The 27,380-nt window shown below is 60.2% G+C and overlaps 1 protein-coding gene across 1 annotated transcript in view; it reads left to right on the top strand.

Moving 5' to 3' along the window:
- Nucleotides 1-27,380, top strand: part of PTPRN2 (protein tyrosine phosphatase receptor type N2) — a 385,188-nt gene that overhangs the window by 317,790 nt on the left and 40,018 nt on the right. Inside the window, exon 14 of the mRNA XM_037049518.1 lies at nt 7,571-7,765. Within this exon, the coding sequence (XP_036905413.1) occupies nt 7,571-7,765 (195 nt within the window). The remainder of the gene's footprint in view (nt 1-7,570; nt 7,766-27,380) is intronic.

Below are 27,380 nucleotides of genomic sequence, written 5' to 3'. Positions count from 1 at the left end.
CGTGGGTCCAGCCGGCCGCCTGCCCAGAGAGGAGACTGACCTTGACACTGCTTGATGTTGACCCCCGAGTTCCTTTAGTCTGGAGTCCCCGGTGGCTCTCAGCGCTTCCAACCTGTCCTCCCTCCTCCCCACCCCAGGGACAGTGGCGCTGGGTGTGAGTTGTGCCTGAGGACCGGCCCGAGTCTGTGTGGATCCCTAGGGCTGTGGCTGCAGGGGACGGCGTCCACACGCACGTGGCCCTCGCAAGAGCCTTGGACAGGCTGGGCGGCTGACCTCGGAGCTGGCCCGGCCAGCCTCTTCCCAGAAAGCTCCTTTCCTCCAAGGATAGAATTTGTTGGTGACATGGTAGGGACAGGAGAGCACTTGATTTTGCCCGAGAGTGTCCCTGGGGACGTGTGTGGTCGAGACAAGCAGTGCATGGCCCACAGGGTGCTGGGGTGGCCGGGGGGCTTCCCAGAGACGGTGAGTGAGGGGCTCCGAGGGCAGGAACCGGAGGAGATGGAGCCCCTGGGAGCCACTGGCCCAGGTCCCAGCGGGAAGGACAGAGCCGTCTTCTAGGAGCGGAGGTTTTCGCGGAGCTGGACGGGGTCCAGCCCGGTCAGGGTGTCGGAAGGCAGGCAGGGCCGCTGCTACCTGTGTGGGTCAGTGTGCGCTGCGTCCCGCCACTCCTACCGTCCCGGCTTTCTTGTTACGGTGGAAAAGCTCCACGACGAGGTTTCTCTGCCCCGTTAATTAACTGTTCTTAGACTTTGTGGCCGCAACACTGCACTCTCCAGGGGTCCCTGCCTCGGGAGAACCAGGGGGAGTCTCGCAGGCTCGTCCTCTATCAGAAGTACAAGGCAGGCAGGCAGACCATCTCCCGTTCGCAAGGGCTGTTTTGGAAAAGTGGATTCTCTCCGGAACTTCGAATGTCAACAGCGCAACAGCGGCGTCGGTCGTCTGCTCTGGCGTGCGTCCGCTTCTCAGGGGCGCAGGCAGAGGGGGGCCGCGGGGGGCTGGGCAGCAAGCAAGGCCGCATGGTCCAGGCCCTGGGTCTGAGCCAGGCCTGAGGAATGTGGACACGAAGCTCAGGACTAGACCTGAATCGGCTTCCTGGTGTTGAACCGCAAGTCGATTTCAGAAGTTCATGTGGTGAATGCCGGGACTGCGAACACGCACAGGACGTCAGCGTTGGCGTGTAGCTGGCCCGTCTTAGGTCCCCCGATTGTGTTTGGGGCTGGACGTGTTCTCCAGGTAAGCATCTCGTCACTGTTACTGTTCGTAAAGACACTGAGGCAGACAGATAACCACTAAAGGAGGGCTCCTGGGACCCCACCTTTCGCGAACCCTCCAAACGCACACTTCCACCAGGAGCCAAGGTGCCCTTGTGTGGGAGGGGACGGCATGCGTGTTGGTTCCTAAAACAAGGAAGGGAAGCCTGAGCAATAAGCCACCCCGTCTGCCGGCTGCTGGCTCAGGGCCGCCCTCCCCAGCTTGCTTCTCCACATTCACAGAGAATGATAATGGGGGGCCCAGGGCCCCCCAAATTTGGATGTGAACCAGGAGGCACCCCAGATTCCCCTGCTGGTCGCTTTTGAACTATTTCTTTCCTGATCTCCGACCCTGGGTTTCCTGCTCCCAGCAGCCGCCCCCCACCCCCTGCTTCTGGAGGTGGAGTTGCCAGCACCCCGGGGTCCACAGGTGTCGGATGGACGCCCAGCAAGGCAGCAGAGCACAGCAGGGGCCGCTGTCCCCGCTCCACCCTCCACTGCCCATGTCCTACATGTCTGGTGGCTCTGGGATCCTGTCCCCAGGAGGTCTGTCCAGCTCCTGAAGTTCACCTTCTGCAGCCCCCCTCCTGAAACCCAGGACACCCATGTTGCTGGTTTCACTCACGGGGCTCCCTGTGCAGGGTCAGCGTCTAGTCCCTTTCCCGGAGGCCAGGGGCAGTGACGGACGTTCAGAGACTCTCACAGGCCTTAGGAGTCAGAGGCCTTTATTTCAGTGAAAGTGACCTGCCCACATCCGTGCCCCCCCCTGCTGGCCAGCTCCCGAGTCCTGCTGGATGCCCTCAGAACCTGCAGGCCCCGGGCAGCTGGGCCACCATTCAGACCCGCTGTGGACAGAATAACCGGGCCCCAGGATGACGTGCGGCTGCTGGAAATGCAGAAGCAGCTGCTTGGGGCCCTCCCCCCACCTCTGTACCCCCACGGCACCCCCCTCCGTCCAGCCCTCCGCCCCCACTCTCTGGCCCTGCCCTTTGCCTTCATTAGACCGCGGCTGCAGAATAAAAAGACCCGAAGACCTTTTGTGCTGCTGGCTGCGCCTCGCAGGCCTGGCTCGGCCCTCGTGCTTTTCCGTCTCTGCACTTTGTGTGCCGCTGCCCCCACACCAGAAGCCCTCCCACCCCGCTCATCCCATCTGCCAGCCGGCGCCACCCCACCCCGTCCACCAGCCTCTGCCCGCCGGGCCCACCCTGCAGCCCCACACTCCAGGGCCCTTTTCCTCCTGCCCTTGCCTTGCCCTTCAAACCCGGGCCCCACGTCTCCATCACTGCACTTGGTGCAGTGTCACCCGTTACCTGGCGCGGGCCGAGGTGGGCCTGGGTGCAGAGCTTCCTTGTCCCTGCCTGTCCGGTCCTCCTGGGGGTCCTCCACAGCACCCAGTGGGGGCCCTTCGAGTGCTCCATGGAGCCAACTCACACAGTGAACTCGAGACAGATGGACGTGAGAACCCTCTGCTGCTGCGGCCCATGACCCACCCGCACCCAGAACCACGGGCGCCTCAGAAGCAGCCCAGAGACGTGGGCGCTGTGGGTGTCCACAGAAGGGATGATGACAGTGATGATCGATGATGATTCATTATCTTTTGAGCAAAAAGGAAACCAGGGAGAGGACGGAAGTTTCCGGGGCACACAGTTGCTCCTTTGAGGGCCCGGCCCGGCAGGTGACTCCGAGGAGGCGGCAGAGCATCCCAGCTGACGCAGCTGCCACCCTGAGAAGCAGAGCCGGGGGCCACGCTGCCTCCACTCGGAACATCTGAGCGGAGTCCCTGAACTCTGAAGCCGTCACTGACTTTGCAGGAACCCTTAAAGCTGAATTTCGAGGGTGTCATCCGCCTCAAGGGCTGGGAAGTTGGGGTCTCATGGTGGAGCCGGGCTGGGGCGCTTGCCGCGGCAACAGAGACCCCCTGCAGGAACCAACCGGAAGTTTGGCAGGACTGCTGATCCCAGGTCCTCCTCGTGCCCTGGAAAAGCCCGCTCTCGGCTCCGATGCCGCAGACCACCACAGAATCCTGATCGGCGCTGGTCTCAGGGGAAGGATGGTGCCCATGGGGACCCCACCATCCCTCCCTGTGTCTGTGTGACAACTATGTCCTGGCTCCGTCCCCACGTTCCGTATGAGCCTTGGGAATGACGAGGGTACATGGCCCTGGTCCTTAGCTGGCGCAGCCGATACATCAGGCACACTGTGCGTGGGGCTGAGCTGAGTCACTGTCCTGCGGAGCCCCCTTCAGGCGAATGTCAGCTGCACCCTTGGGGGGACGGTTGGTCTCTTGTGCCCCTGGAGTCTGGGCAGAAGGATGACCCTTCGGAGCCATCGGCGGGTGTGGGGGGTCCCAGATGACCGGGAGCAGCCAGGACCCTGTCGGACGGAGGACGGAGCCCGAGCCATGGGTGGCAGGACCTGGTTCTGGCTCCCCAGACAGCACAGCCTGTGTGCTGGTGACCTCGTGGGGACACGGGGGCCCCGGGCTGCCCAGGGGATGTGCCCAGGAGCGAGCACTTCTAGAAGCCTGCGGTCTGGGCTGGACACCCACGAAGATGGAAACGGGCACAAATGACCTTTGTCCTCAGGTTCACGGTGCAGCTAAGGTGACTGCCGCCAGGCACTGAACAGGCCTCGGTTGTCAGGGCCAGTGGCGGGGTGCAGTGTGGCTGCAGAGCCAGCCCCTGGGGCAGGGGGGCAGCCCTTGTCTTCCGACCGCAGAGCTCTCAGACGGACCTGGGTTTGGAGGTGCAGGAAGTGGTTTCTGCTCCTCTTCATCACCATGTGTCTGTGTCACTGGGCTTTGTCGCAGGATGGGGAGCCGTCGCTGACCACGGCTCTGCACACCGAGTGTGTCACCGCGTAGCTGTTCAGTGAGGCTCTGATGGCACCGTCCGCGGCGGGAGGCGGTGGGGCACGGTGCTTGTCAGGCGTGAGGTGGGGACACAGCGCCCATGCAGGCCTCCGGGCAGAGGTCGGAAGGAGCGACGGTCCTGCACACATTCTCGACCCGCCGAGCAGCTGCCCCATGTGGGTGCGTGTGTGTCCATGCACATGCATGCGTGTGTTGCCCCGCAGATATAAATGTCACCCGTGTCCCTGAAAAGCCCGTGGGAGGAGGTGAGGCCAGAACTCAGGACATGCACAGTGAGGGGGGCTGTGAACGGAGCCCCCACCCCAGGGACAGGCCCCCGTCTCTCTTCCCAACGCACAGAGGGCCGAGAACGCAGATGGGTCCCTTGACAGGCACCCCACCTGCCCCGTCCCCCGGCAACACCCTCGATGTGCTGCTGGTGGAGAGGACGTCTGAGTGTGGCTGCCTCGCTGACCGCGTGCAGCCTGCCCACAGCCCGCCCCACTGGCCGAGACCCAGAGCAGCTCCTTCTCCATCACACCTGCTTCTGTGACAAAACAGCCTGAACGAACCTGCTGGGGACCTGGGGGCAGGGGAGTCACAGAGACACTGACCGCAGGGACTTCTCCCCCGCTGCCCCCGCACGTGCCTGCTAAACAGTCCTGTCAGTCACACTCGGTACCGGCCCCGTGTCGGTGGTTCTCACCCCAAGAGCAAGACACGCTCCGTCCGGAAAACAAATGAGCCAATAAAACTCCAGTGGACCCCTGTTCCTCCACCGCCAGGGGAGCCCAGCCAGCACGTCTGAGGGATGGGACTCTCTCCTTCTCGGCTTCCCTGACCACACGCACAGGCGCCCGAGGCTGTGCGCCAGGTCTTGTCGGATCTGCGGGGCTCCTCAGTGCCCTGGGAGCAGGAGACCGGCCCCCCCAGGGAGGCTGGCCCTGGCCAGAGTCTCCATGTTTTGTCCCGTCTGCAAAGTAATTGGCCTTCACCCCTCCCGGCGGCCTAATGAACCATTTCTCTTTCTCCAGGGCTTTGTGCCTGTTCTGGGCCTGGCCCCCTGACCACTAATTACGGTCCCCAAAGAACTGGCAGCCCGCCCTTTGTGTGCCGGCTCAGGCAGCCGCCGCTCGGCTCCGACTGCCCCTCGAAAGGTGCAGAGAGGGTGTCCGAAGTCTTTGTAGTCTCAGCCTTTCTTCTGGCAGAATTTGGGGGTGACAGGTCTTTTCTCCAGAGTGGCCCCCGCCCTGCAACCTCCCTGCATCAGACAGAGGGTTGAGAAGGGAGACATTTGCATTGTGTGTGTGGATGGATCTCCGCCCCCAGAATCCTATTCAGCTAATTTTGCAGAACGTGGTTTGAGGCAGAATGAAACTCTCAGAGGCTCTGCAAAGAGAGCCCGGGGGCCAGCTGGGTGCACAGCAGGGAGGCAGGCGGCTGCACAGACACCACGGTGGTGGGACCCCGTGGGGGGGCGCCCCATTTTCTTAGTCTGGCAGTGCAGGCTGCCTCGGCTGAAGCAGATGGGGCACCAAATCATGAGAGGTGTGCTGCCCCGGGGGCAGGGGCCGGGGAAGGCCGGTGCCTGGCGGTCCTGGCTGGGTGTGCGTGTGCCGGCAGCAGGCCCAAGGGCCACGGGTCTCGCGTCTGTGTTTCCATGGCAGTGAGTCCATGCCTGCCAGGTGCAGGCCCTGGCGGTTTCCCTCTCCTGGCGAACAAGATGGCGTTCGGTGTGTTTAAATCATGGGGCACGAGCTTCAGAGGTTGGATTTGCTTGTGAATGAACGATTACTTCCAGGGGACTGTCACAAACCCTGTCCGTGGTGGGGGGTTTCTCCTTGCTGAAAATGGGGGTCATCCATCAGGGTCTGACCTAGCCCTCGGAGCCCTCGGGGCAGGGAGCGGGGCCTGACCTGGGTCCCAACTTCCCCAGGTCAGGACTCCTGGGATCCTCTGCTCCTGTCTTCAAATCAGGGACTTGCCGGGAGCCCTGGCCCAGCACAAGGACCCAGCTCGCTGTGCCCGAGTGGGGGATGCTGACCGGGGGCGCTGCCGAGTCCACCCCCCACCCCGAGGGTGGAGCAGACCTGAGGCGCCCTCAGGCCTGTTCTCTCCGCCCCAAGGGCAGGTTCCCTTCTCCTGTGACAGCGACAGGTCCCTCGCCCGCCTCCCAGGAGGAGGCGTTATCCTCGCTGCTCCGGGGAGGGGCCCTCGGGATCTCAAGTCCCCAAGTCATTTCCCACGAGAGATGGGAGGGCAGTCCCTGGAGAACGAAGCGTCCACCTCAGCAGAGCAATGGCATTTGCCTAATCTTCACACGAAGATGCATCTTATGGATTTGAGAGAGATCAGCTGCCTGCCCTACACACCCTGACCAGGAAACAAACCCACAAACTTTGGTGCACAGGACAAGGCTCCAACCCACGGAGCCGCGCGGCTGGGCCAGGGCTGCCTCTTACCCGCATGTGACAGCTGCCCCGAAGGGCCCGACCCCCACGGGGTCCCCCCGCAGGCCGGGCAGCGTCCTCTTCCAGCAGGGAAACGCACGAGAAAGGCAGGTGGTCTCTAGTGTCCCTCTCCACAGTGAGGTCACCGCCGTGTCTGGGCCTGTCTCTGAGGCTCCTGAGAGCTTGGGCGGGCTCTTCACACACACTCCTTGTGGAACGGCCTCTGTGAGCCCCGAGCCCGAGGGCGTGGGCAGGGAGGCAACCGAGTGTGGTGGGCTTCATTTCTCTCGGTTTTCCCTCTGGTCGCAGACACCTGCCCTCTGTACAAGGTCGTCACCTCCCTCCCTGTGTCCCCGGAGGCCCAGAGTCATCCTCCACAAGTAGCTGACGGAGCAGGGCAGAGGGTGGTGTAGGGTGCACCCCCAGGCCCTGCAGGAGGGGGCTCAGGGCCACGTCCCCCGGCCATGGCACCTGTGAGTGCCACTGGTGTTTGAGGCCGAGGACACTCAGGGACCTGACCGAAGCACCCTGAGATGGCTCCTAAAGGCCAGACGTGTTGCCTTCGGGTGTCTCGTCAGAGAAGCAAACCATTCCATCAACCACGTGCTTTCCTCCCACACAAGCTTCTGTTCGTTGACTCCTGTGCGGGCTTTATTTGGGGGGTGGGGATGGAAGAACCAAAAAAGGGGGCATTTTCCTGAACGCCCCGAGCGTGGTGCCAGTTCCCGAATTTCAGTAACAATGCAAACCCCTCTCCCGCTCAAACCCCACGGCCTCCTCCAGCAGGAAAGGGAAGGTGCCGAACTAGGCCAGCATGGGGCGCACTCCGAGCGGCCCTCCATTTGACCGCAGAGTTGGGACCTGTGTGTCGGGCCTGTGTGTCTGTGTGTCAGGCCACAGGGCGAATTTCCCGCCCGCACCGTGGCTCTGGGGTCCAGCAGGTGGGGGCCAAGGAGCCAGAGGCCAGGGGAGGCCAGGGGAGGACAGGCGCTGACCCTCGCGCGCCCCTTGTCTTCCAGGAGCTGTGCCGCCAGCGCATGGCTGTGCGCACGTCCGACCGCCCAGAGGCCCCCCGCGCCTCCCGTGTCAACAGTGTGTCCTCGCAGCTCAGCGACGGGCCGCTGCCCAGCCCGTCTGCGCGGAGCAGCACCTCGTCCTGGTCAGAGGAGCCCGTGCCGCCCAACATGGACATCTCCACCGGTCACATGGTCCTGGTAAGGCCCGCGCCCCCGCCTGCACCTGTGCGGCCGCACCGCTGCCCTGCCCCCACCCCCACGCGCAGCCCTGCACAGCCTGTCCCTGACAACAGCGATGGCTCGGTGGCCAAACCTGGGCCTGGCCCCGAGGTCAGGGTTCTGCCGCCGGGTCCCTGAGCGTGAATGGCCAGCGTGCACCTGGGGCCACCCATTCTCCTGCCCTGAGCGCCGGCCCCGAGCCCCTGATCGGGGAGGTTCTGCCGGAGTGAGAGGCGGGGAGGACGGGGATCAGCACCCACAGTGCACCCCGCTTTCCTTAACCTCTGACTCAGAGACGGCGCTGACCCCTCCCCCGTGTCTGTTCAGCGCCGTGTGGGTAGATCAGTGTCTGTTGCACGCTGCATGTACAGCTGACAGTGAGTGACTCGGGGTGGACTAAGGCAGGGAGCCAGCCCGGTGAGAGGCCTGGGGGCTGTGGGCCTTGGCACGGGGCAGACCTGCTCCCATCCGCCCCGTCCTGCCTGGCCGCGTCTCTGCGTCCCAGTTTTTTTTTAATATTTTATTTATTTATCTTGAGAGGGGAAAGGAAGGACAGAGGGAGAGAAATATCAATGTAAGGTTGCTTCTCGTGGGTCCTCTGCTGGGAACTGGCCTGCAACCCAGGCATGTGCCCTGACTGGGAATCGAACCACAGCCCTTTGGTTTGCAGGCCCACACTCAATCCACTGAGCCACACCAGCCAGGGCCGGAGTTTTCTTAAGAGCAACTCTGGGGCCGAACTCTGCCCTTCCAGCATGGCGGCCCCCCAGGGCACACGGCCCCCTCACTGGTCCCAGGTGCAGGCTCCCGCCCTCTCAGTGCTCATGGGACTAGAACAAGCCTGCCACAGCGCCCTGTCTCAGTGCAGATGACAGGCGGCCGAGCCCTATGTGGGGGCAGTGCCCTCCGGTTAGGTGGTCCCCCCGACTCCCCCTTCCCCAGGACTCAGTGTGGAGGCTGCAGGCGGCCGTGTCATTGCAGAGTTCACTCTCTGCACGAGCTTCCCTGACCGGTTTGCTTGACAGCAACACAGACGGTGGAGGTCTGTCCAGCTGCCAGAACACAGCTGTGGACATTCGGGTCTCGCCGTCCTGGGGGCCCAGCAGCCCAGGGTCCAGGTGCCAGCAGAGCCAGAATCCAAGGGGCGTGCCTTCCCATTGCACTCCCATGGTGGGAGGGGTGAGGGGCTCTGTGGGTCCCTTTCTCGAGGTGCCGATCCTATTGCAAGTCTGCACCCCATGACAGAATCGCCCCAAAGGGCCCCCCATCAGATGCCGTCCCTCGGGGGTTGGGTCTCAACCTATGAGTTTGGGAGACAAAGACCTTCAGCCTGGACCAGCCAGGAAACCACGCTTTGGTCTGAAGTCTGACTGTAGAGCCCCGAGATGGAGCCTGGGTCGCCCCGGGGACCCCGTGGGGCTGGGGCGCAGCAGGGCTGTCAGCCTTCTGGTGCCGCGTCCAAGGGGCAGGAAGTGGGCCTCGTCAGACCCTGCCGGACCAGACACGGACAGAAGGCCTGGGAGAACCAAGAGTGATAGCTTTGCCCTCTGTTCCCGGTCATCAGGCCACCCTGGACAGGCCACCCGTGACAAGGCCACCTGCTTGTCACGCTCCTCCTGATGTCACGTCGGTGGCTAGATAGCGAAGCAACGCCATCGTTTTCAACCAGGTCCATCCCTTTGAGAAGAGGAGACTCAACCAGAAGTTCAGACTTTGACTGAGACGCTGAGTCGGAGCCAAGCATGTGCATCCGACAAGCTGGCTCAGGGGGCAGGTGCACTCAGAGAGCTTCTGCGGTCTCCTGATGTTTTCATATTTCAGGACACAAGTTACAGGTCTTTAAAAAATTTAGAGAGGGGAACAGAGGGAGAAAGACAGGGAGAGAAACATCCATGTGTGGTTGCCTCTCTCACGCCCCCTGCTGGGGACCTGGCCTGCAGCCCAGGCACGTGCCCCACCTGGGAATCGAACCAGTGACCTTTCAGTTCACAGGCTGGTGCTCAGTCCACTGAGCCACATCAGCCAGGTCCTGGGGCACAGTCTGATGGTGTCTCAGATCCAGGCGGGACATGGGAAGATCATACTTTTCACAGAAAAGTGTGTTTTTTCTGAGCTCACACCAGGAAAGCAAAGGCGGTGGTTAAATCTCCGAGGAAATGTGCAAAGCACGGCGCTGGTGAGTCCCTGCGTGGTCACGGCATTGCAGGCCTCGCCGGAGGTGCCACTTCCAGAGGTCACCAGCACTGAAAGTCGGACGCATCGTTTCCCGGGGCCACATCGCAGCCATGAAGTGTGCACTTGCCGTTCCCTGGATGCCCTGTGTGCTGACCTGAGGGTCTTCCTCCACAGCCTGTGCTTTGTGTGAGTGGGAGGTCGGCAGACACGTCCCGGAGGGCCAAGGGCAGGAGGTCATGGCCGGTGGCTGCAGCCACACAGACCCGAGTTAGTGCTGGACCTCGAGGGTTCGCCCTCGCTGGGGAGTCCTGACTGTCTGCCCTCCGTCCACCTTGCAGACGGGTTCAGGGGCTACGTCCCCCCATCGCTCTCTCCACCAGGCCTTTTCCCCGGAACGTGAGCCCCGTGTAACACCATCGCAAAACTTCTCACCCTCTCGACGAGCATAAAACAGCCCGTCTCTCAGGCTCTGGAACCGGGGCCCATGGGCATGGACGAGGCCCCAGTCACGTCCAACCTCCTGACCCCCTGATGCATTAAGACCCCAAGGACGATAATTCACAGTGATCCAAAGCCCTGTGGTGACCAGCCAGCAAATGGGGCACCCTCCCTGAGCTGCACGCCGGGGACTCAGACCAGCAGGTGACCCACACCGTCCAGCCAATGCCTAGAGCATCGCCCAGGCCGGCTGTTTACCCTGAAGATGTGATGGAATCACCAGCAAAGTTGCTCTCGCTGGGATGGTAGGGGGGGCGGGGCCCCCTCCGCAGCAGGGGGAGGAGGTGACCAAGCCTGGAAAACGCAGCCGTCGCCAAAGCCCATCACCAGTGTGCAACACGGGGACATTTCCATAGCTGAGAACAGAGGCATTTTTACAGGAGCAAGGGGCGGAGGAGGGTGCCCGCCGTCCCGGAGTGCCCTGTCGGGGGCGGGCCTGGCCAGGGGCCCTTCTTTGCCCTGTCCTGGTGCGGGTATGGTCTGTTATGTGCCGTGAGTTCGTGCCAGGAAGCTGTGGTGACAGAACCTGGAAATGAACTCTCTTCCCTCGGAAAGGGGACAGGCGGCCAGCGAGGCTGTGCCTGGGTGACGAGCGGGCCCAGACCCGCGCAGGTGACAAAACCACGGATGACACCAGCCAGTTGGAGCTGGGCGGTCCTCCCGGGGGCCAGGCGGAGCGTCAGGTAACCGCAGGCAGGGCCATCGTGACCGTGCTCCAGGGCGCCCCCCCCCCCAGCAAGTGGACGAGGCCTGGAGGCGCCTTCATCCTCGTAGATGATGAGAATGCCCTTCCCTCCCGGAACGCGTGACACTGAGTGAGCACCGTGTGTCGGCCGCTCCCCCAGGAATCGGTGAACAGGAGCCATGCTGAGTGCCACTCCACCACTGCAGACCGGGAGACTGGGGGAGGAGGCCACCCGCCCAAGGCACGCGCTGTCTCAAGGGACCACACTGACACAGCAAAGAGCCTGGCAGGCCCTCGGGGTGGAGCGTGGCGGTCCCAGGAGACAAGGACACTGGCTCAGGACCACCTCAGACCTGCACGCCTCCCACTGCAGGACGTGTAGCCGAGCCAGGGCACGGGCCCATCCGCCCCGAGTCCCACTTAGGGGCCTTCCGTCTCCACATTTGCGCCTGGATCCCGCCCACCCCTGGGCCGCATACTGTCCCACTGGCCTGGCTCATGCGGGTTTACACTTATCCACAGCGTGAGTCAGCTGCGGGCCAGCTCGGCTCCTCGCAGACGTGTGCTGGCCTCTTCCCGCAGGTGGTGAGTCACCGTGGTAACAAAGTATGTCTGTCGGGGGGCCTGCCCTTCCCTCGGTTCCCTGTCCTGGAAACCTGGCCCGTGGTCTGTTGAGGGTGGCGTTACCACTTCCTCACCCGTCCTCGCTGGCCCTGCTCGGAGACCGCTGACCTCCATTGTCACCACGAGGGCGACAGGCCCCCGAGGGGTTAGCGCCACAGCCTCCTCCTGGCCTGCCCCGACACTGACGCTGGGCCAGGAGCATGCGGGTTGCCATGGCCACGCCACCTGCTCTGCCAGACCTGGGGCCCAGCCCAGGTGTCCGCCCCCTGCTCCCCTCAGGCCACTTATCGCCGCCCGACCTTTGCACAAGGGCCCCTGGCAGTGAAATGCCTCACGCGCCTCGAAGGAGGAGATGCCCAGCCCACGCGTCGTGGAGTGGGGGGCGGGGTGTCTTTCTGCCTGGGACAACCTGAGCCCCTAGAGCAAGAAGGTGGGGCCAGGACAACCGAGTCAGGGTGACCGGAACGTGCTGGTGTGAGAATCACCCAGGAACCAGCGTGGACGAACCCGACCTGACCTCTCACAGCCCCGGCCAGGGGCCTAACCTGGGCACAGACCATAATGCCCAAGACTCCAGCAGCTTTTCTGGAGCCTCCTGGGTCCCTCCAGACCCTTCCCCATCCGCCAACTTTCTCCCCCGGAAACTGTCCCTGAGGCCTCATCCCACCTGCCACTGAGGTGCTCCAGGGGGAGCCAGCCAGCACCTGCCTCCCTCGGCTCTCGGCTCCTCCCGCTGTGGGGAGGCCCCGGCCCTGCTGTGAGGCAAGGTGTGTGCAGGTCCTCTGCCTGCTCACAGCGATCGGTGGGCAGCAGCGGGGCCCCGCCCCTCCACCCTCGCCCTCAAAGGAGGCATCTGTCCAGCAGTCTCCAAAGCGAGCAAGTCCAGAGTCCCAACCCTGAAACTGGCATATTTTCCTTTCTTTTTAAAAGATTTTATTTATCCATTTTATTTTTAGAGAGAGATAAGGGGAAGGAGAAAGAGGGAGAGAAACATCAATGGGTGGTCGTCTCTCACGCACCTCCTACTGGGGACCTGGCCCGCAACCCAGGCGTGTGGCTGACTGGGAATCCAACCGGTGACCCTTTGGTTCACAGGCCGATGCTCAGTCCGCTGAGCCACACCAGCCAGGCAAGGATCTGGTGTCTTTTCAAAACCACATTTCCCGTGACCGAAGTTCTCCACCATGTGGGCCACGTACCCCTCGCATTGCGTGCGAGACATGCCCGCATCACAGTCTGTGTTGTCTCCCAACTTCCGCTGCAAAGGCTGAGCTATCCTTACTCCCTCTCCCTCCCCCTTGCTCAGCAGTTAAGTAGGCACGCTGGTGATTTGGGCAATGAGATCTTTAACAAGACTGAAGTGAACATCTCTGCCCGGCTCCCGGGTAAACCCGGGGCCCGGCCTCTGGCCCCCGCTGCCTCCCTCCGACCCGCAGGTTGCTGCTGCCCCGGATTCTGGGTTCCCTTGTTCTGAACCCTTAAACTGACCGTTCATGAAGTCGGCACTCTTTCACATCAAGCCTCTAACAGGAGTTTCCCTTTCCCTTCACTTTTCCTTACTTCCCAGTTCTTCATTTAGAGTGAAAAGTTTTTCTCCTGAAATACAGGGTCCAGCACCAATCGTTCCCCCTTTTTACTACAAACTCTTTTATTACAAAACCATAAGCGTGTGATTCTGTAACATAACAATGTCACACCATACAACATTTTAGGCGAAGCATTCACATTAAAGCTGTAAATTATTACACCCGTATTCTTACCCCACCGACCACACTCACGCAGGCGTGACTTCTGCCAGACCCTGCGTGTCCTCCTTTCAATCGGAAAGTCCCCCGTCTTTGTCTGAGAACGTCTTCAGTCCATCCTCACACTCATAACGGATTAGCCGAGAATCGAATTCTGGTTACTCCTCTCTGTTCACTATAAAAATGCTGCATCCTGGCCCCCCACGCCCCCGCTCCCACGAAGGCTGTTCCCTACTGTTCCCTTCTGAATCCTGCCGCTCATGCTGGGGTTTCCCCGGGCCCCTGCTGGACCGATTTTATTTTTATTTTGCCCCCACCCTCCCATGACTTCCGAACAGGAAGATTCCTGTCTTATGTCAGTTCCAGAAAACAGCAGATGGTTCACGAAGTGAGCGAGGCTCCCTCAGTCTCCCGGTTCTCCTCCCCTGGAGGCGTGGGGCGTTCTGGGCACTTCCCGTTCGAGTGTGCGTGGAGACAGGTTGGCTTTGCCATGTCCCCCGCCAACCCTTCCACAGAGAGCGTGGTCACCTGTTGTGAGTGGGGCCCCCTACCCAGCTCCCTCCTCCTGAACCCCCAGCAAAGGCCAAGGCCCCACCCCGCCCCCGCCCCCGGGGATCTGTGCGTCTTCAGGTCACGACATTCTTCACGTCCCTGGGAATGTAAGTCCACTCCGCACCACCTCAAGGACCACATCTAAGAGCCAACTCTGGGTCCTGCACAGTAAACAGAGACCCTCACAGGTGGCTGCCGACCCTCGAAGGTGGCCAGGCAGCAACCTCAGGCAGCTGGCCCCTCCCCCCTTTCTGCCTGCGGCAGGGGCTTACCTCACTTCGGGAGCCACCCGCACATCTGGGTGTCCAAAATGAGCTCCGGTCAGCCGGCAGGTGGGCAACTGACTGGACCCTACGTGCTGAAAGCCGGTGGCTGTGGAGAAATTCCAGGTGGCACGCGATTGTGGTGACAGCGAAGGCCCCGGTGGAGAGGAGCAGGCTCCAGGCTCTGTGGCTGCATGGGTCTGGCCCGGAGGAGCCCAGGGCACGCCCATCCCCAGTCCCCCGAATCACCCATCAACCCTCAGGAACATGGGGGCGTGTCATTCGGGCAGTCCACCACGGAACCGACCAGAGAACGAAAAGAAGTGGAGAAAACGAAGGAAAGTAGGTGACCGTCTTATCTCTAACTTTTCAACCTCGAAGGTGAAAAGAGTTTTGGTAGATCAGCTCTCTCCCCTCTGCTCTTTCAAACTCAGCTTCAAAGTGAGGTCGGTGTCCTACACCAGCCCGGTTTCAAAGCAGCTGGAGGAGGAAGGTTCACCGGCCAGCCCTCGGTGGTTGTGCCTGGCGCTTGAATCCGAGTTTTCCCTTTTGCCACTGGCATTTATTAAAGCATTTTATTTATTCATTTTAGAAGGAAAGGAAGGGAGGGAGTAGGATGGGGAGAGAAACATCAGGGTGAGAGAGAAACATTGATCAGTTGCCTCTCGTACGTGCTGCGACCAGGGACCTGGCCGGCCACCCAGGCCTGTGCCCCGACGGAATTGAACCGGCCCCCTTGGCTTTTCGGGATGCCGCCCAACCTGCTGAGCCACACCGGCCAGGGCTGTTTGCTGTTTTGCTGCTGACAGGAAAGTCTGGGAACAGAAGCTCCGACCTCTGAGCTGCCTCCCCTCGCACCGCGGCCGCTGGCAGAGAGAAGACACATTTCTGAGTCTTGTGGAAGCTCCTCCAGTGACGGCGACATTTCCCCACCCCCACTCCCGCCTTATTGCTCGCGAGCACACAGCCCGCCGGTCTCAGGAAATTAAAAACCAACCTCCTCTAATTCCAGGGAGCGCTTTTAGAATTTCTGCAAATATTTTCTAATGTGTTTGGCAGCCAGCGTTTCCCATCGGGATTCGCGGGAGAAAATGCCCGTCTCCGCCGCTGTCCTAGGTAACCTCGCCACACTCGCGGGAATTCTTTATTCCCCCTAAAAACTTCATCAGAAAATCATAATGAGCACGTCGCCGCCGGCACATAAAAGGCTGCTGCTAAGAAAAGATCCCCGCTGGACAATAGCGAGAAGCTGCCTGCGTTGCCAGGCAACAGCCCGCCCCTCCTCTCCTCCCGCAAGCTTCCCCGTCAGAAGGGCTGGCGTCACCCTCGCCCAGAGGAAAGCGTCTTCCCCGGGCATCTCCTGTCGCACAGGGACGGCGAAGCTGCTGGGAATTTTGAGAGACTCTGCTCCCGTGACGGTGGCTGGGGATCGACCGGTCGAATTTTGCGGGTGACCGTCTGCGGGGAAGGGGCGGGCGGATGGCCGGTTAACGCAGGAATCCCCGGTACACACACGTCGTGGAGAAACGGTCATTTCAAACCTGCCTGGGGAGCAGGTCCTAAAGAAACCGGCTCCGCCCGCGTCCCCCGAGGCCCATGGGGACGTCACAGTGCAGATCTCACCTGCCCCACCAGCCCCCCCCCTGGGGTGGGAGGGGCAGCTGCTCTTCCCTGGGGGGTTTGGGGCCTCGGGGCGCACTCCCACCATCTCCCCGCTGCACCCCGGTCTCTCCTGCCCACTCCCTGGGGTCCGAAGCGGCCGCACACCAAAGCCCTTTCTGAGGCTTCAGGTGGCTGAGGCCAGAATCAAATTCCTGCTTCCCCTCGAATAGGGACGCCGTATGAACTGGTATTAATAAAATGGGCTGCACCACAAATGTGTGCAAAGATAATCTATAAAAAGTCGATGGAAACGGAGCTCTGGCCAGTCACACCCTTCCACATCAGAGTCTCGGAAACGGTCACTTTCCCCGTGAAGGTCAGCGGGAGCTTCTGTTCTGGAAGTTAGTGGGCGAACTCAACGGGTCGAGTGGGGCGAGAGGGTTCTTTCCTGCTGAGCGCAGAGGGAGAGCGAGACCAGGGTGCCGGCAGCAGGGGGCGCTGGCCAGCCCACGGGGAGGATTGGATGTACCTGCTCCTTTCACGCGTGACTCCCCACTGGGTCTCGCCCGTGCGGACGACCACATCTCCGGCAGCACCCTACACAGCCTCGCACACAACAACGCTCTGTTTGAGATGCGGCCAGTTCAGGAATTTAGGCTCTGTTGGGGGGGGGGGCTTGAACTTTCAAAAGGCAGAGGTCAGGTGAAATGTAACAAAACCCAACGCAGTGTCCTTCAGGCTTGCCCCAACGGATACTTAAAATTGCCACCTGCCCTGGCTGGTGTGGCCCAATGAACTGAGTGCCGGACTGTGAACCAAAGGGTCACGGGTTCAATTCCCAGTCAGGGCGCAGGCCTGGGCTGCAGGCCAGGTCCCCGGGGGGGTCGCACATGAAAAGCAATCATACATCGATGTTCCTTTCCCTCTCTCCTTCCTTTCCCTTCTCTCTAAAAATAAATAAATAAAATCTTTTTTAAAAAAAACAAGTAAAATCGCCACCCGTCAGTAACTGTGGGCTCTTCATTGTCTGTGGGTCCCATTACGAAAGCAGAGAAATAGACAAAACGTGCTGGGTGAAGGCAGGTGGTCGGGTGACCGGTGGTCCTTTCATTAACATATTTCCCTTATTAACTGTATAATTAATTGTACGTAGCCCGGGGAAGCTGTGGAGATTGCGTTTTGAGATGGATCAAAGCTGACTTATGCTGCCGACGTCCGCGCAATTTGCCATTAATGAAGCCGGGATGGAAGCTTCCAATCTATAATTATTCCCCGCTCTTTGAATGACAAGCAAAGAATTTTATCAGCAGACTTTTAAATGAAAGGGGATTAGCAGCTAATGCGGAAATTGTTCATCTTCCTAATGAAAATAACTCTGAAGAAAATGTGTAGTGGAAAGAGAGGTCTGACGAGAGCGTTTGCCATTAAAACGGCCATTTTCTGAGCCTCCCTAAGAACGTCTCCTCAGTTGCCGGCAGGGCGCAAATATTCCCGAAAGGGAATGAATATTTTATGGGCTCCGGAGCTGCTCCTGCATCCCGGGAGTGGGCCGTGCGGATTCCCAGGCAGCCCGGTGGAGGCGACGGAGTCTGACAGCCAAGGCTGAAGAAAGTGTGAATGCACAGGAATATTCCAGAAGAAGTTAAAAATTGCTTATTAGCATAGAAATCTGCCTTCTGCCTCTTCTGGGCACTTAAGACTGAACGGTAGCCCTGGCCGGGTGGCTCAGTGGCTTGGAGCGTCGTCCCGGACACCAAATCCCCATGGGTTCTCTGGGTCAGGGCACCTGCTCAGGTTGCAGGTATGACCCCCGATTGTGGCGTGTATGACAGACAACCGATCGATGTTTCCCTCTCTCTCAAAATCAGTAAACATATCCTCGGGTGAGGATTTTAACAAATATTGTTTAAAAAAACGGTTCAATGAAGCCCTGGTGTCCATTTGCCCAAAAAGGTTCCCCGTGGCGTCACTGACGTTGCTCGGTTTGTCACCTACGTCTCCAGTGGCCCTAACAGCCACCTTAACCCTCACGTCCGACACAGAGGACACAGCAGATAGTTATCGATAGTTATCGACCTATAACCCAGGGCTGTGCTGGGCTCTCCATCCGTCCGACAGTGGAGAGACCGCGGGGACTAAACAGGGAGTGTTTGGGAGTGCCTCGAAGCACGGCTTCCGTTTACTTCTCTGTCCTAATTTTTCCCATGGTGTTGAGGGCGGGGACTAAATGCCAGGTTACGGCCGCCTCCGGTTAGAACACCATGTCACTGTGAACAGGGGCAAGGCAGCGTTCTGGTTTCTAGAAGCTTCGGGAGCTTGACCTGGGAGGGTCGGGCACATCTAGGGACAGCGCGTGTATGTTCCAGGCCACAGCCGGCTGGAGCCACGGGCTGCTGGTGGCCACGGCTGGGTCTGGGTCTCTGCCATAGGTCCTCCCCAGGTTTTGAGTTCCCACCACATGGCACTCAAGGAGGTGGTAATAATACAGTGCAAATACCCCCTTTCACTTTAAAAAGTCTTGTTTTCTGCCCTGGCCAAGTAGCTCGATTGGTTGGAGGTTGTCCCGATGTAGCATAACAAGGTGGCAGGTTCGATCCCCAGTCAGGGCGCATACAAGACCCAACCAATGGGTGCAGGAGTATGCGCAACAATAAATCAGTGACTCTCACCCCTCCCCCCTTCCTCTCTCCCTCTGTAAAAATCAGTAAATAAAAATTTAAGCCCTGGCCAGGTGGCTCAGCTGATTGAAGTATTGTCTCGTGCACTGAAAGGTTGCAGGTTCAATTCCTGGTCAGGGACTCAGTTTTGGGTTTGATCCCCCGTTGGGACACGTATGGGAGGTAGCCAATCAATATTTCTCTTTCAAAACGATGTTTCTCTCTCCCCCTTCCTTTCTCTCTCTTAAAAAAACATCAATAAAACATATCCTCAGACAAGGATGGAAAAATTTTTTTTTAATTTTTGTTATCTCAAGCCTGATATCTGGTTGGTTTCTATCTAAATGTGCCTCAGCCCTGGCTGGCGAAGCTCAGTGGATGGAGCGCGGGCCTGTGAACCACGCGATCGTGGTTCAATTCCCAGTCAGGGCACATGCCTGGGTTGCAGGCCAGTTCCCGGCAGGGGACACACCAGAGGCAACCATACGTTGATATTTCTCTCTCTCTCTCTCTCTCCTTCCTTTCCCCTCTAAAGATAAATAAATAAAATCTAGGAAAAAAATTTTTTTTAAACGTGCCTCAGCACGTGGCGTCTCCTGCAGGCTGGGCTCCTCTCACAGACGTTTGCATCCCTGGGACCCGGCGGTGACCTTGTGGTGACTCCCTGCCTAGGCCCGGGCGGGTGCAGGGCTAAGGTCGGCCGGGCCCCCACTGGCGGGGCATGAGCCCCCAGGACTGCGTTCCCTGTGGAAGCTCACACGCTCGCCCGCCTCCGCATGTCCAGCCCCTGTTCCCAGTGACATGGCTCTCTAACCATAGACTTTTCCATGTAGAAGTCGATGACAGTGCCCCAGGCCGCCTCCGCTGTTCAGGGTCAAGCTGTTGCTGTTAGTTTCCACGGCACTGTGGGCAAACTTGCCTCTTGCGAGATTTCGTGCGGTGGCTAAGATGACAGTGACCGCGTGTCTGAGCGCTCGGGCCACGTAACCACAGCTGCTGGCCCAAGTGAGGCCGAGAGGTGTGCTTTCCCGGTGTCCACGCAGACTCTGCCCTCGGCGGGGAACGGGGCGCAGTTGAGATGGCTCCTCGCTGTGCTTGTGTGGGGCAGGAGTTGGGGCCGCGGGATGTCTGGAAACTGAAGGGCTGCAGAAATGGAGGCGTATGTGGGGGAGCAGGCCCAACGAGCTATGTATAGACGAAACCCCCTCATGTGCTCCGGGCCCCCAGCTCTGCTCAGGGCTCCCCCCCTCCCCTCCACTGTTTCCCGACCTCGGCTGCTGGGCTTCGTGGGGACGGTCCCAGCTGGTGCCATCAATCCCGCCTGGGGCCAGTGACCTTTTAAAAGTGTCCTGATCGTCAGGGGGCTCTTTGGCTTAAAACTCCCCACGGCCCCCCGTCACTCTTAAACGGAGCCCCCTTTACAGGCGGCTGGACTCGGGAGGGGAGCGCACAACAGAGTGTGCGGGTGTCTATCCTGAAGCTGCCCCCGCTGCTTACAGGGTGTTATTCATCAGTGTTTCCCCAGTCTCGTAACTTTTTAATCCTCGCCCGAGGGTGTTTGCTCACTTTAGAGAGAGTGGAAGGGAGAGAGAGAAACATGGATGTGAGAAACAGACTGGTTGCCTCCTGCACCCACTCTGAACCGGGGATCGAACCTGCGACCCTTTAGTGGGACGATGTTCCAACCAACTGAACCACCAGGCCAGGGGGCCCAGTAGTGCAAATGTTTTTTAAAAACCGTAAGAGTCCCTGACAAGCACGACTGTTGTCCCCAAGAGCTGCCCCTGCCCCTCCAGTCCTTGCCCCGCCCTCGCCCCCACTCCCCTGCAGGCCCCGCCCTCCGCTGCATTGGGAGCCCCCCCTATCTGTCCAGAGGAGCTGAGCGATCCGCCCTCCTGCCTTTGGTGCCCTTGCCACAGCGTCTGGACGCGGCCGTGTGAGGCTCGGTTCCCCGCTGTACGTGGGCCGTCCTCAGACGCAGAGCTCCGCGCGGGAGGGCGGGTCCCGCAGCCCCTGGCACGCACGAGACACTTCAAAAAACCAGTCGGGGGAACCAGTGTGCTAGTAAACCCAGCACAGGGGCAGGACCCGGAGATCCCGAGGCTCCCCGGTGCCCACGATCTCAGGAGGCCGGTCGTGGGGGGGGGGGGGGGGGCGCTGGCCACGCCCACCGAGCCGCCTTCGCCCCAAATTTGAGTATTAACAGTTGTCCAATGAGGGTAAATGTGGCGTTCCCACCATTATTCCCATTGCTGCTAAGCATTCGTCTTTATATTTCTCCCACGTTCATACAACCTTAATTTTTAAGATGTTCCATCAGATCTGTGGATTCTGACAAAAAAGTTGTTCACTTAGAACTCCTTGAGCTTCGCCAGGAGCCGGCAGGTGCTGCCATTGCGGTTGCCACGGCCGTCAAAGAGCTTCCCCCTCCTCCCACCGCGGACCCCTCTCCCCCGCACCTCCCACCCTCGCCCGGCCAGTGCCCGGCGGCCTCCCTCCCACTTCGTAAGAGGAGGTGGTGAGGACGGAACCCTCGCCCTGTGGGTTACTAATTAACGTGTCGCCAGGGCAGAACGTGTGGGGCTTTAACGTCTTCCATCCGCCGCCGCTGGGAGCCGAGCCACTGATTTCCTGTAAATCGATGGGGTAAACGTAAGTGGAAGTCGGAGCTCATTGACAGCCCGCGGGAGCTCGGGCCCTGGGGCTCCGTCTGAGTGGCTCTCTGCCCTCCATGCACAGACCGCCCGCCCCGCTGCCCCACACTAGGCTGACCATTCGCTGACCACAGGCAGTGTGGTGGGGGGCGTCTTCTCTGCTGAAGACCTTCTATCAACACGAAACCCAAACTATAAAACACGCACAGGGACAGAGGGTTCCAGTCGGTGAAGTCAGCTCCCAACTCCCGAGTCACCTGCGTGAAGAAGCACCTTTCTCTGCGCGTCCAAGGGACGGACGCACGGCCCCGTCTCTCACCACAGGGGAAGTGGAGACGCTGCCACAGCCCCGCCCAGCAGAAGCCTTGAAAACGCGCTTTCTTTAGCGTGTCTGGGTGTGTTCTCCATCCTGCTTTGTTGGGTTTCTCAATGACAAAGAGGATTGTAAGTAAAACGAATGATTCCGCGCCCGCAGCGTCAGCACCAGCGGCGTGTCCTCCGTGTCTCCGTTTTGTGCCTCGCTTCTCTCGCTGGGGTTGGCACACTCGCCTTCTCCGCCTCGACCGGGTGTGCGCTGGGGACTTTCTCTGAAAGGCTTGCCATCTGGACACACCGGAACTCTTCTCCAGGGTTATAACAGTGTGAGGTCCCTGACACTGAGTGCTGGTGACAGCCTGAGGGACGACGAGACAGTCGGAGGGCAGTGTTCAGGACACGCCGGCTTGCGAAGCTCCTCCTCGGTCTTCGACGTCACTCGGCTCGCAAGCAAGCAGTAGAGGGGAGTCTGGAGCAAGCGGCCTTGGCTCACATCCGTTGGTGGAGCCGACTGTGCAGCCAGGTTGCTGCTTTTGCCATCGTTGTCCTCGTTGTTGCCACTCCCCGTGTCCCAGGGTGAGGGGAGCCGGCCGCTCCCTGGACAGGTGTGCACGTGGGCCCGGGAAGCTCTTCCTAGACGCACGAGCCCCGGGAGCAAGGTGCAAACCGTGAGAAGGAAAGACCACGAGGTCTTTCCCTTACTCTTCCCGATTTCCCGGGTCCTCTCTGTACTTCTCCGGGCTCTTCCTGAGCAAACGCCCTGGTGATGTCGCAGGGAACACCCCCGAGTGGGCCTTTCCGAGCCTGAAGTTTTGGCCTTTTTTTTTTTTTAGTTTCTATCTGCTCCGCATTTGGAGTTCCTGGTCTGCAGAGCAAAGCAAAGCGATGCGTGTTCCCTCCCCAGGAAGCCCAGCTGCCCCGTGAGAGGAGGGCCGTGGGCAGGAGCTGGGGGACAAACAGACGGGGTCTGGGCTCAGTTTCACGTGGTCCTTATTTCTTGTCGTCCTCGGGAGGCCCTCTAAACAGTCTTCCCTAAGCAGGGAAGTAGCAAACCTGCCCTCTGACCGTTCGGGTTCGCCTGTCCATCCCGCGGTTTCAGCCGCCACTTTGGAGTTCAGACACCTGAACACGCCCGCTGCATGGCATTCCTAAATGACGCCCCAGTTGTGCCAGCCCGTCTGCACCCCAGACGCCTCTGCCTGGCCACGTGCCGTCTCTGGGTGTGTAGTGCTCAGCCGAGACCCCTGAGCCCACCTGGCTTCTCCTCCGCCTGCTGTGACTTCTGCTTGGAATTCAGACAGCCTGCTGTTGGAATTCAAATAGTTAACTCGAGTACTTCCCTTTAATGTGTTCATGAGGACGGGTGACACTGTCTTTTCAGAGAAAAAAGTCACCCTCTCCCCGATGACAGCAGAAGCCGCCGCCGGCTCGCTCTCTCGACAGCACTGATCTGACTCCACCAGATCAAAGCGCCAACCTCCTGTTCTCGCGGGAAGGGCCGCGCGGCAGCCATGCCAGTCACACCCGTCAATGGGAGGGCGTGGCCTTGGAAGGGGCCCGGGGACAGAGGACGAAGACAGCCGGGTCTTCGGAAACCCCCACGCTCCGGAACACGCCCTTCCACGCGGGCAGAGGTGGGTATCAGGCAGCGCCGTCGTGAGAGGAAGCTCTGCAGGGACAGCATCTGCTCATTTCACATCAGAAGACCCAGGACACGGCAATGTCCCCAGAGACAGCGGACACCCTGCTTTGCCGGCATGAGCGCTTCGCACGCAGGGACCAACGTGACAGGACTGAGCGTGTCCTGCTTGGCTGGTGCTCACATGGTCTGCCGTCCCTCTGAACATTAGCGTTTTGTATGAAGTTGTTGTTGTTACTCTCTTCGATAACAACGAATCCAATGTCTCAGCCCACCGCCGCTAAGGTCAAGAGATGCTAAATTAACACATAATTTCTATGCCTTTCATCGATTGGTTTGAGAGGGAGAGAGAGATCAGTTTGTTGTTCCACTTACTCATGCGCTCACTGGTTGACTCTTGTATTTGCCCTGACCAGGGATCAAACCCACAACCTCGGCGCATCGGGATGACGCTCTAACCCACTGAGCAACCGGCCAGGGCCTCTGTGACTTTCAACGGAGCTACGGTAGTGCTGTGCACCGCTCTGGCCAGCCCCTCCGCGTGGATCTGTGGGTGCCGTCAGCAGCTGGGACCCAAAGGGGGACCCCAGCACCCTGGGCTGGACGACCTCCCCACGTGGCCGAAGCCTCGCACCCCAGGGTGCAGAGATGGGGCTGCAGCACCCCCTGCTGGCTCCAGAGGGTGGCCAGGTGTGGGACTAATGTGTGGGGCTGTTTCCTTAGTGACCCTGGAGGCTGATCTTGGGTGTCGACGGTACACGGTGCCCGTGACCCAGTCTCGGGTGACGACGTGACCTCAGGGCTGAGGCAGAAGCTCGGTCTGCACTAGAGGTCGCCTGCCTTAGTCAGCAGCTTGCTTTCAAGGTCGTAGCAGCCCCTCCTCACAAGGCTGGCCCGAGGTACCTCCCTCTCCAAACAGGAATGAACCACAGAAACCAGCAGGAGGCGTGGCAAGGTTCCAGAACCGCCCGAGCCCTCCGTGCCGGGCAGCTCGAAGGACATCCGGACGGAGCCTCAGCTTCGTCTGCACCAGGGGAGACGGAGTTGTTAGGAGACTAGTGTCCCGGCAAACGGGATGTGAGCACAGAGGACGGAGGACACCTTGTCCAAACGCCCTGCCTGTATTTACATTTCTGACAACAGTCCCTCTGCCTCCGGGGCTCTCCAGTCCTCGCCCCCTGAATTCTGCGTCCGCGCTACAGGGGTGGCTGGCCCTGGTGGGGACGCAGTGAGTGTCCCCAGAACTGCAGGCTCCCGGGACGTGGAAGAGCATTGAGAAGACCCTCCTTTTTCCAATGAAAAGCTGAGGCCTGCACCCTGGCCCGTGGCTCATCTGCTTGGAGCGTCGTCCTGTGCACCAGGAGGTCATGGGTTTGATCCCCGGGTGGGTCATGTGGGGGAGGCACCTAACGGATGCTCCTCTCTCTCTCTCTCAGAACCAATTTAAAGTATTTGGGGGGGTGATGATTAATAAAAATAGATTTTTAGAAGCCGAGACCTGCCACCACCACAATCTGTCCCACTGTGGCTCACAAACTAGATGCTCTTAACTCAGCCAATCGGCTTCTCGAGCAGGTGTGGTTCCCACTTGGTGACTCAATAACTGAAGGGTCTCGGGAGAGGACGGTTGTCCCCAAAGCAGAAAAGCCGCTGTGTGGGGGCCAAACCTCTGTGCGTGTCGCTGTGAGTCCTTCGGAGTCAAGTGCCACGGTCCTTCCCCGTGCATCAGAGTTCCTTCCCACCCGGAAAAGCGCCTCGGGCACCGTGACGGCTCCGTGGGGGGTGGCAGTCTTATCCTGAAGAGGCTGTGTGCTCCGTGGCTGCCAGCAAACCCCAGAACGAGCCCGGGCAGCCCAAAGGCTCGGCTGTCCTGGAAGCCGCCTTCCTGGCCTCGGGGGCTGACAGCTGGGCCGGAAAACAGCGCAGGAAACACTTCGGCCGAAGCAGCACACGGTGCGCACAAGCCCACCTCACAGTGTCCACCTCACAGTGTCCATCTCACAAGGGCAGTGATGCTTCTGCCCCAGAAGTCTGGGGGTCCTGGGTGAGGCGATGCCTTCAAGGGTGGGCGCCCAACACACAGAGACGGTGTTCTGAACACCAAGGCGGTCCGTGGTTTTCCCACCCACACGGTCTGGCTGGGTGGGCTAGAAGAGAAGGCGAGACGTCAGGGCTGGAAGGACAAAGTCCTTGGACCAGGTTGACATCTTTAAAAATGGCCAAAAAGTCAAAGACGTGCAGGGGCCCCCGAGTGTGTCATGAAAGCTAACGCCACGTGCTCAGAAGGTGACAGAGTGTGGGCTCCTGACACGGAAACCCCACACCCCGCCCCCTCGGGCCTTTCCCCAGGGATGGTTGAGGTGGGGGCCGTGTCTTCTGCAAGCGTGTTGAGTATAGGTCCTTGGGAAGAGTCAGAATTCAAGGTCAGACCCCTCCCACTGAGGACTGTCCAGAGTCGGCGGGAATAAAACTTCCCGGCTGGCCTCTCTGAAAAGGTGCCTGGTCCCCCCCATCAGGACGCCTTGCAGGGTCTGTCACCCCAAATCTGAGTGTGCAGAGAGCCACCCTGAACGGCGGAAGGCAGGCCTCTCCGTACTCCTCCGTGCTCTTCGGGAACCGGCTGAGGGGTCCAAGTAGGTTTATCTGAGCTCTTTGCATCAATCGGCCCGCCTGACCCCTGGTCCCAACGCTGTGGGGGGTCTGTTTCCCAGGTGCAGGGGTGGGGCTGTGGAGGGGCGGGACACTCCCACACGTGGCCAACTCCCGTCGATGCTGTCCACGGCGCTGGCGATCCCTGGCGATCCCAGACTTAATGCTCCAGTTCAGAGCCCAGGACAGGGCTGCAGGGAGGCACACAGGCCGGTGTCAGATGGGTCCCTCAGCACTGGGAGCCTGCAGTCCCCTGGGAAGCCGGGTTCTGGGAACGCCCATCTCCTTGCACACTGACACGCGGACGTGCGTCCCTGTCGGTGGCACCGAGTGAGTGCCCGGGGAGCTGGCTCATCCTGAGTCTGGGGCCCGCCATGCAGACCTGCCTCTGAGGGAAGTCAGACGTGGAGAAGCAGGACACTGGGGAGGAGAGCCATCTGAACGTCACTGTCCTCGGAACTCACTGCCGGCGCGAGAATGTGGCACCTCCTGCTTTGCGTAAACTGTCGAGGGGCCGCTTCCCAAAAAGGAAGATGAGATGGGACATTCCAAAGTCCTGGGCCACGTTCTTGGACAATTCCCCCAAGTTTCAGAAGATTTGAAGGCAAAATTGTTTGGATGCCTATCCCAAACATAAGACTTTTTAAAATCTGTGATTCAAGTTCCTGAATGAAATTTCCAGGTTACGAGCTCCCAGCCATCAGTATTCTCCATGCGCCCGAAGGACATGTTAAGAGAGTAGGGGTGGGGGGGGCAGGAAGATCAAACAGGGTGGTCGTGGGCAGGTCCCTGTCGGAGTCCGGAGGAGGAGGTGCACGGGCACCGACCTGGAGGTCCACACAGACTCATCACCGCAGGGTCTGAGTGGGCAGACAGGCGGCAAAGACCGGGGGAAGGGTGGGCAGGTCCCAACGGAGGGTGGGGAGGGGAGGGCTTACAGGGACGGAGAGTTGGAGGATAGCAGCCTGCAGTCAGGACGCAGGCCAGGGCTCGTCTGCCCAGCCGGTCGTGCCCAAAGTAGGTGGCGTTTTGCACCAGAAATGCCGATCTGGTTGCCGTGTTAAGGAGCCCTGAGCAGGCTGCACACGGGCCAGGGCGAAGCGGGTATGTCAGACGCTGACCGCGCTCTNGGCAGGTCCCTGTCGGAGTCCGGAGGAGGAGGTGCACGGGCACCGACCTGGAGGTCCACACAGACTCATCACCGCAGGGTCTGAGTGGGCAGACAGGCGGCAAAGACCGGGGGAGGGGTGGGCAGGTCCCAACGGAGGGTGGGGAGGGGAGGGCTTACAGGGACGGAGAGTTGGAGGATAGCAGCCTGCAGTCAGGACGCAGGCCAGGGCTCGTCTGGGCCCAGCCGGTCGTGCCCAAAGTAGGTGGCGTTTTGCACCAGAAATGCCGATCTGGTTGTCGTGTTAAGGAGCCCTGAGCAGGCTGCACACAGGCCAGGGCGAAGCGGGTATGTCAGACGCTGACCGCGCTCTGCTGGCCCCTGGCTGTGGGGCTGGGTCAGGGAGGGGGTCTTTGAGAGCCCAGGAA

This window comes from Sturnira hondurensis, unplaced genomic scaffold (genome assembly GCF_014824575.4).
Source record: "Sturnira hondurensis isolate 20B ecotype Veracruz unplaced genomic scaffold, ASM1482457v3 Scaffold0006496, whole genome shotgun sequence".
Taxonomy (NCBI): domain Eukaryota; kingdom Metazoa; phylum Chordata; class Mammalia; order Chiroptera; family Phyllostomidae; genus Sturnira; species Sturnira hondurensis.
This window is presented reverse-complemented; position numbering and strand designations above follow the sequence as displayed.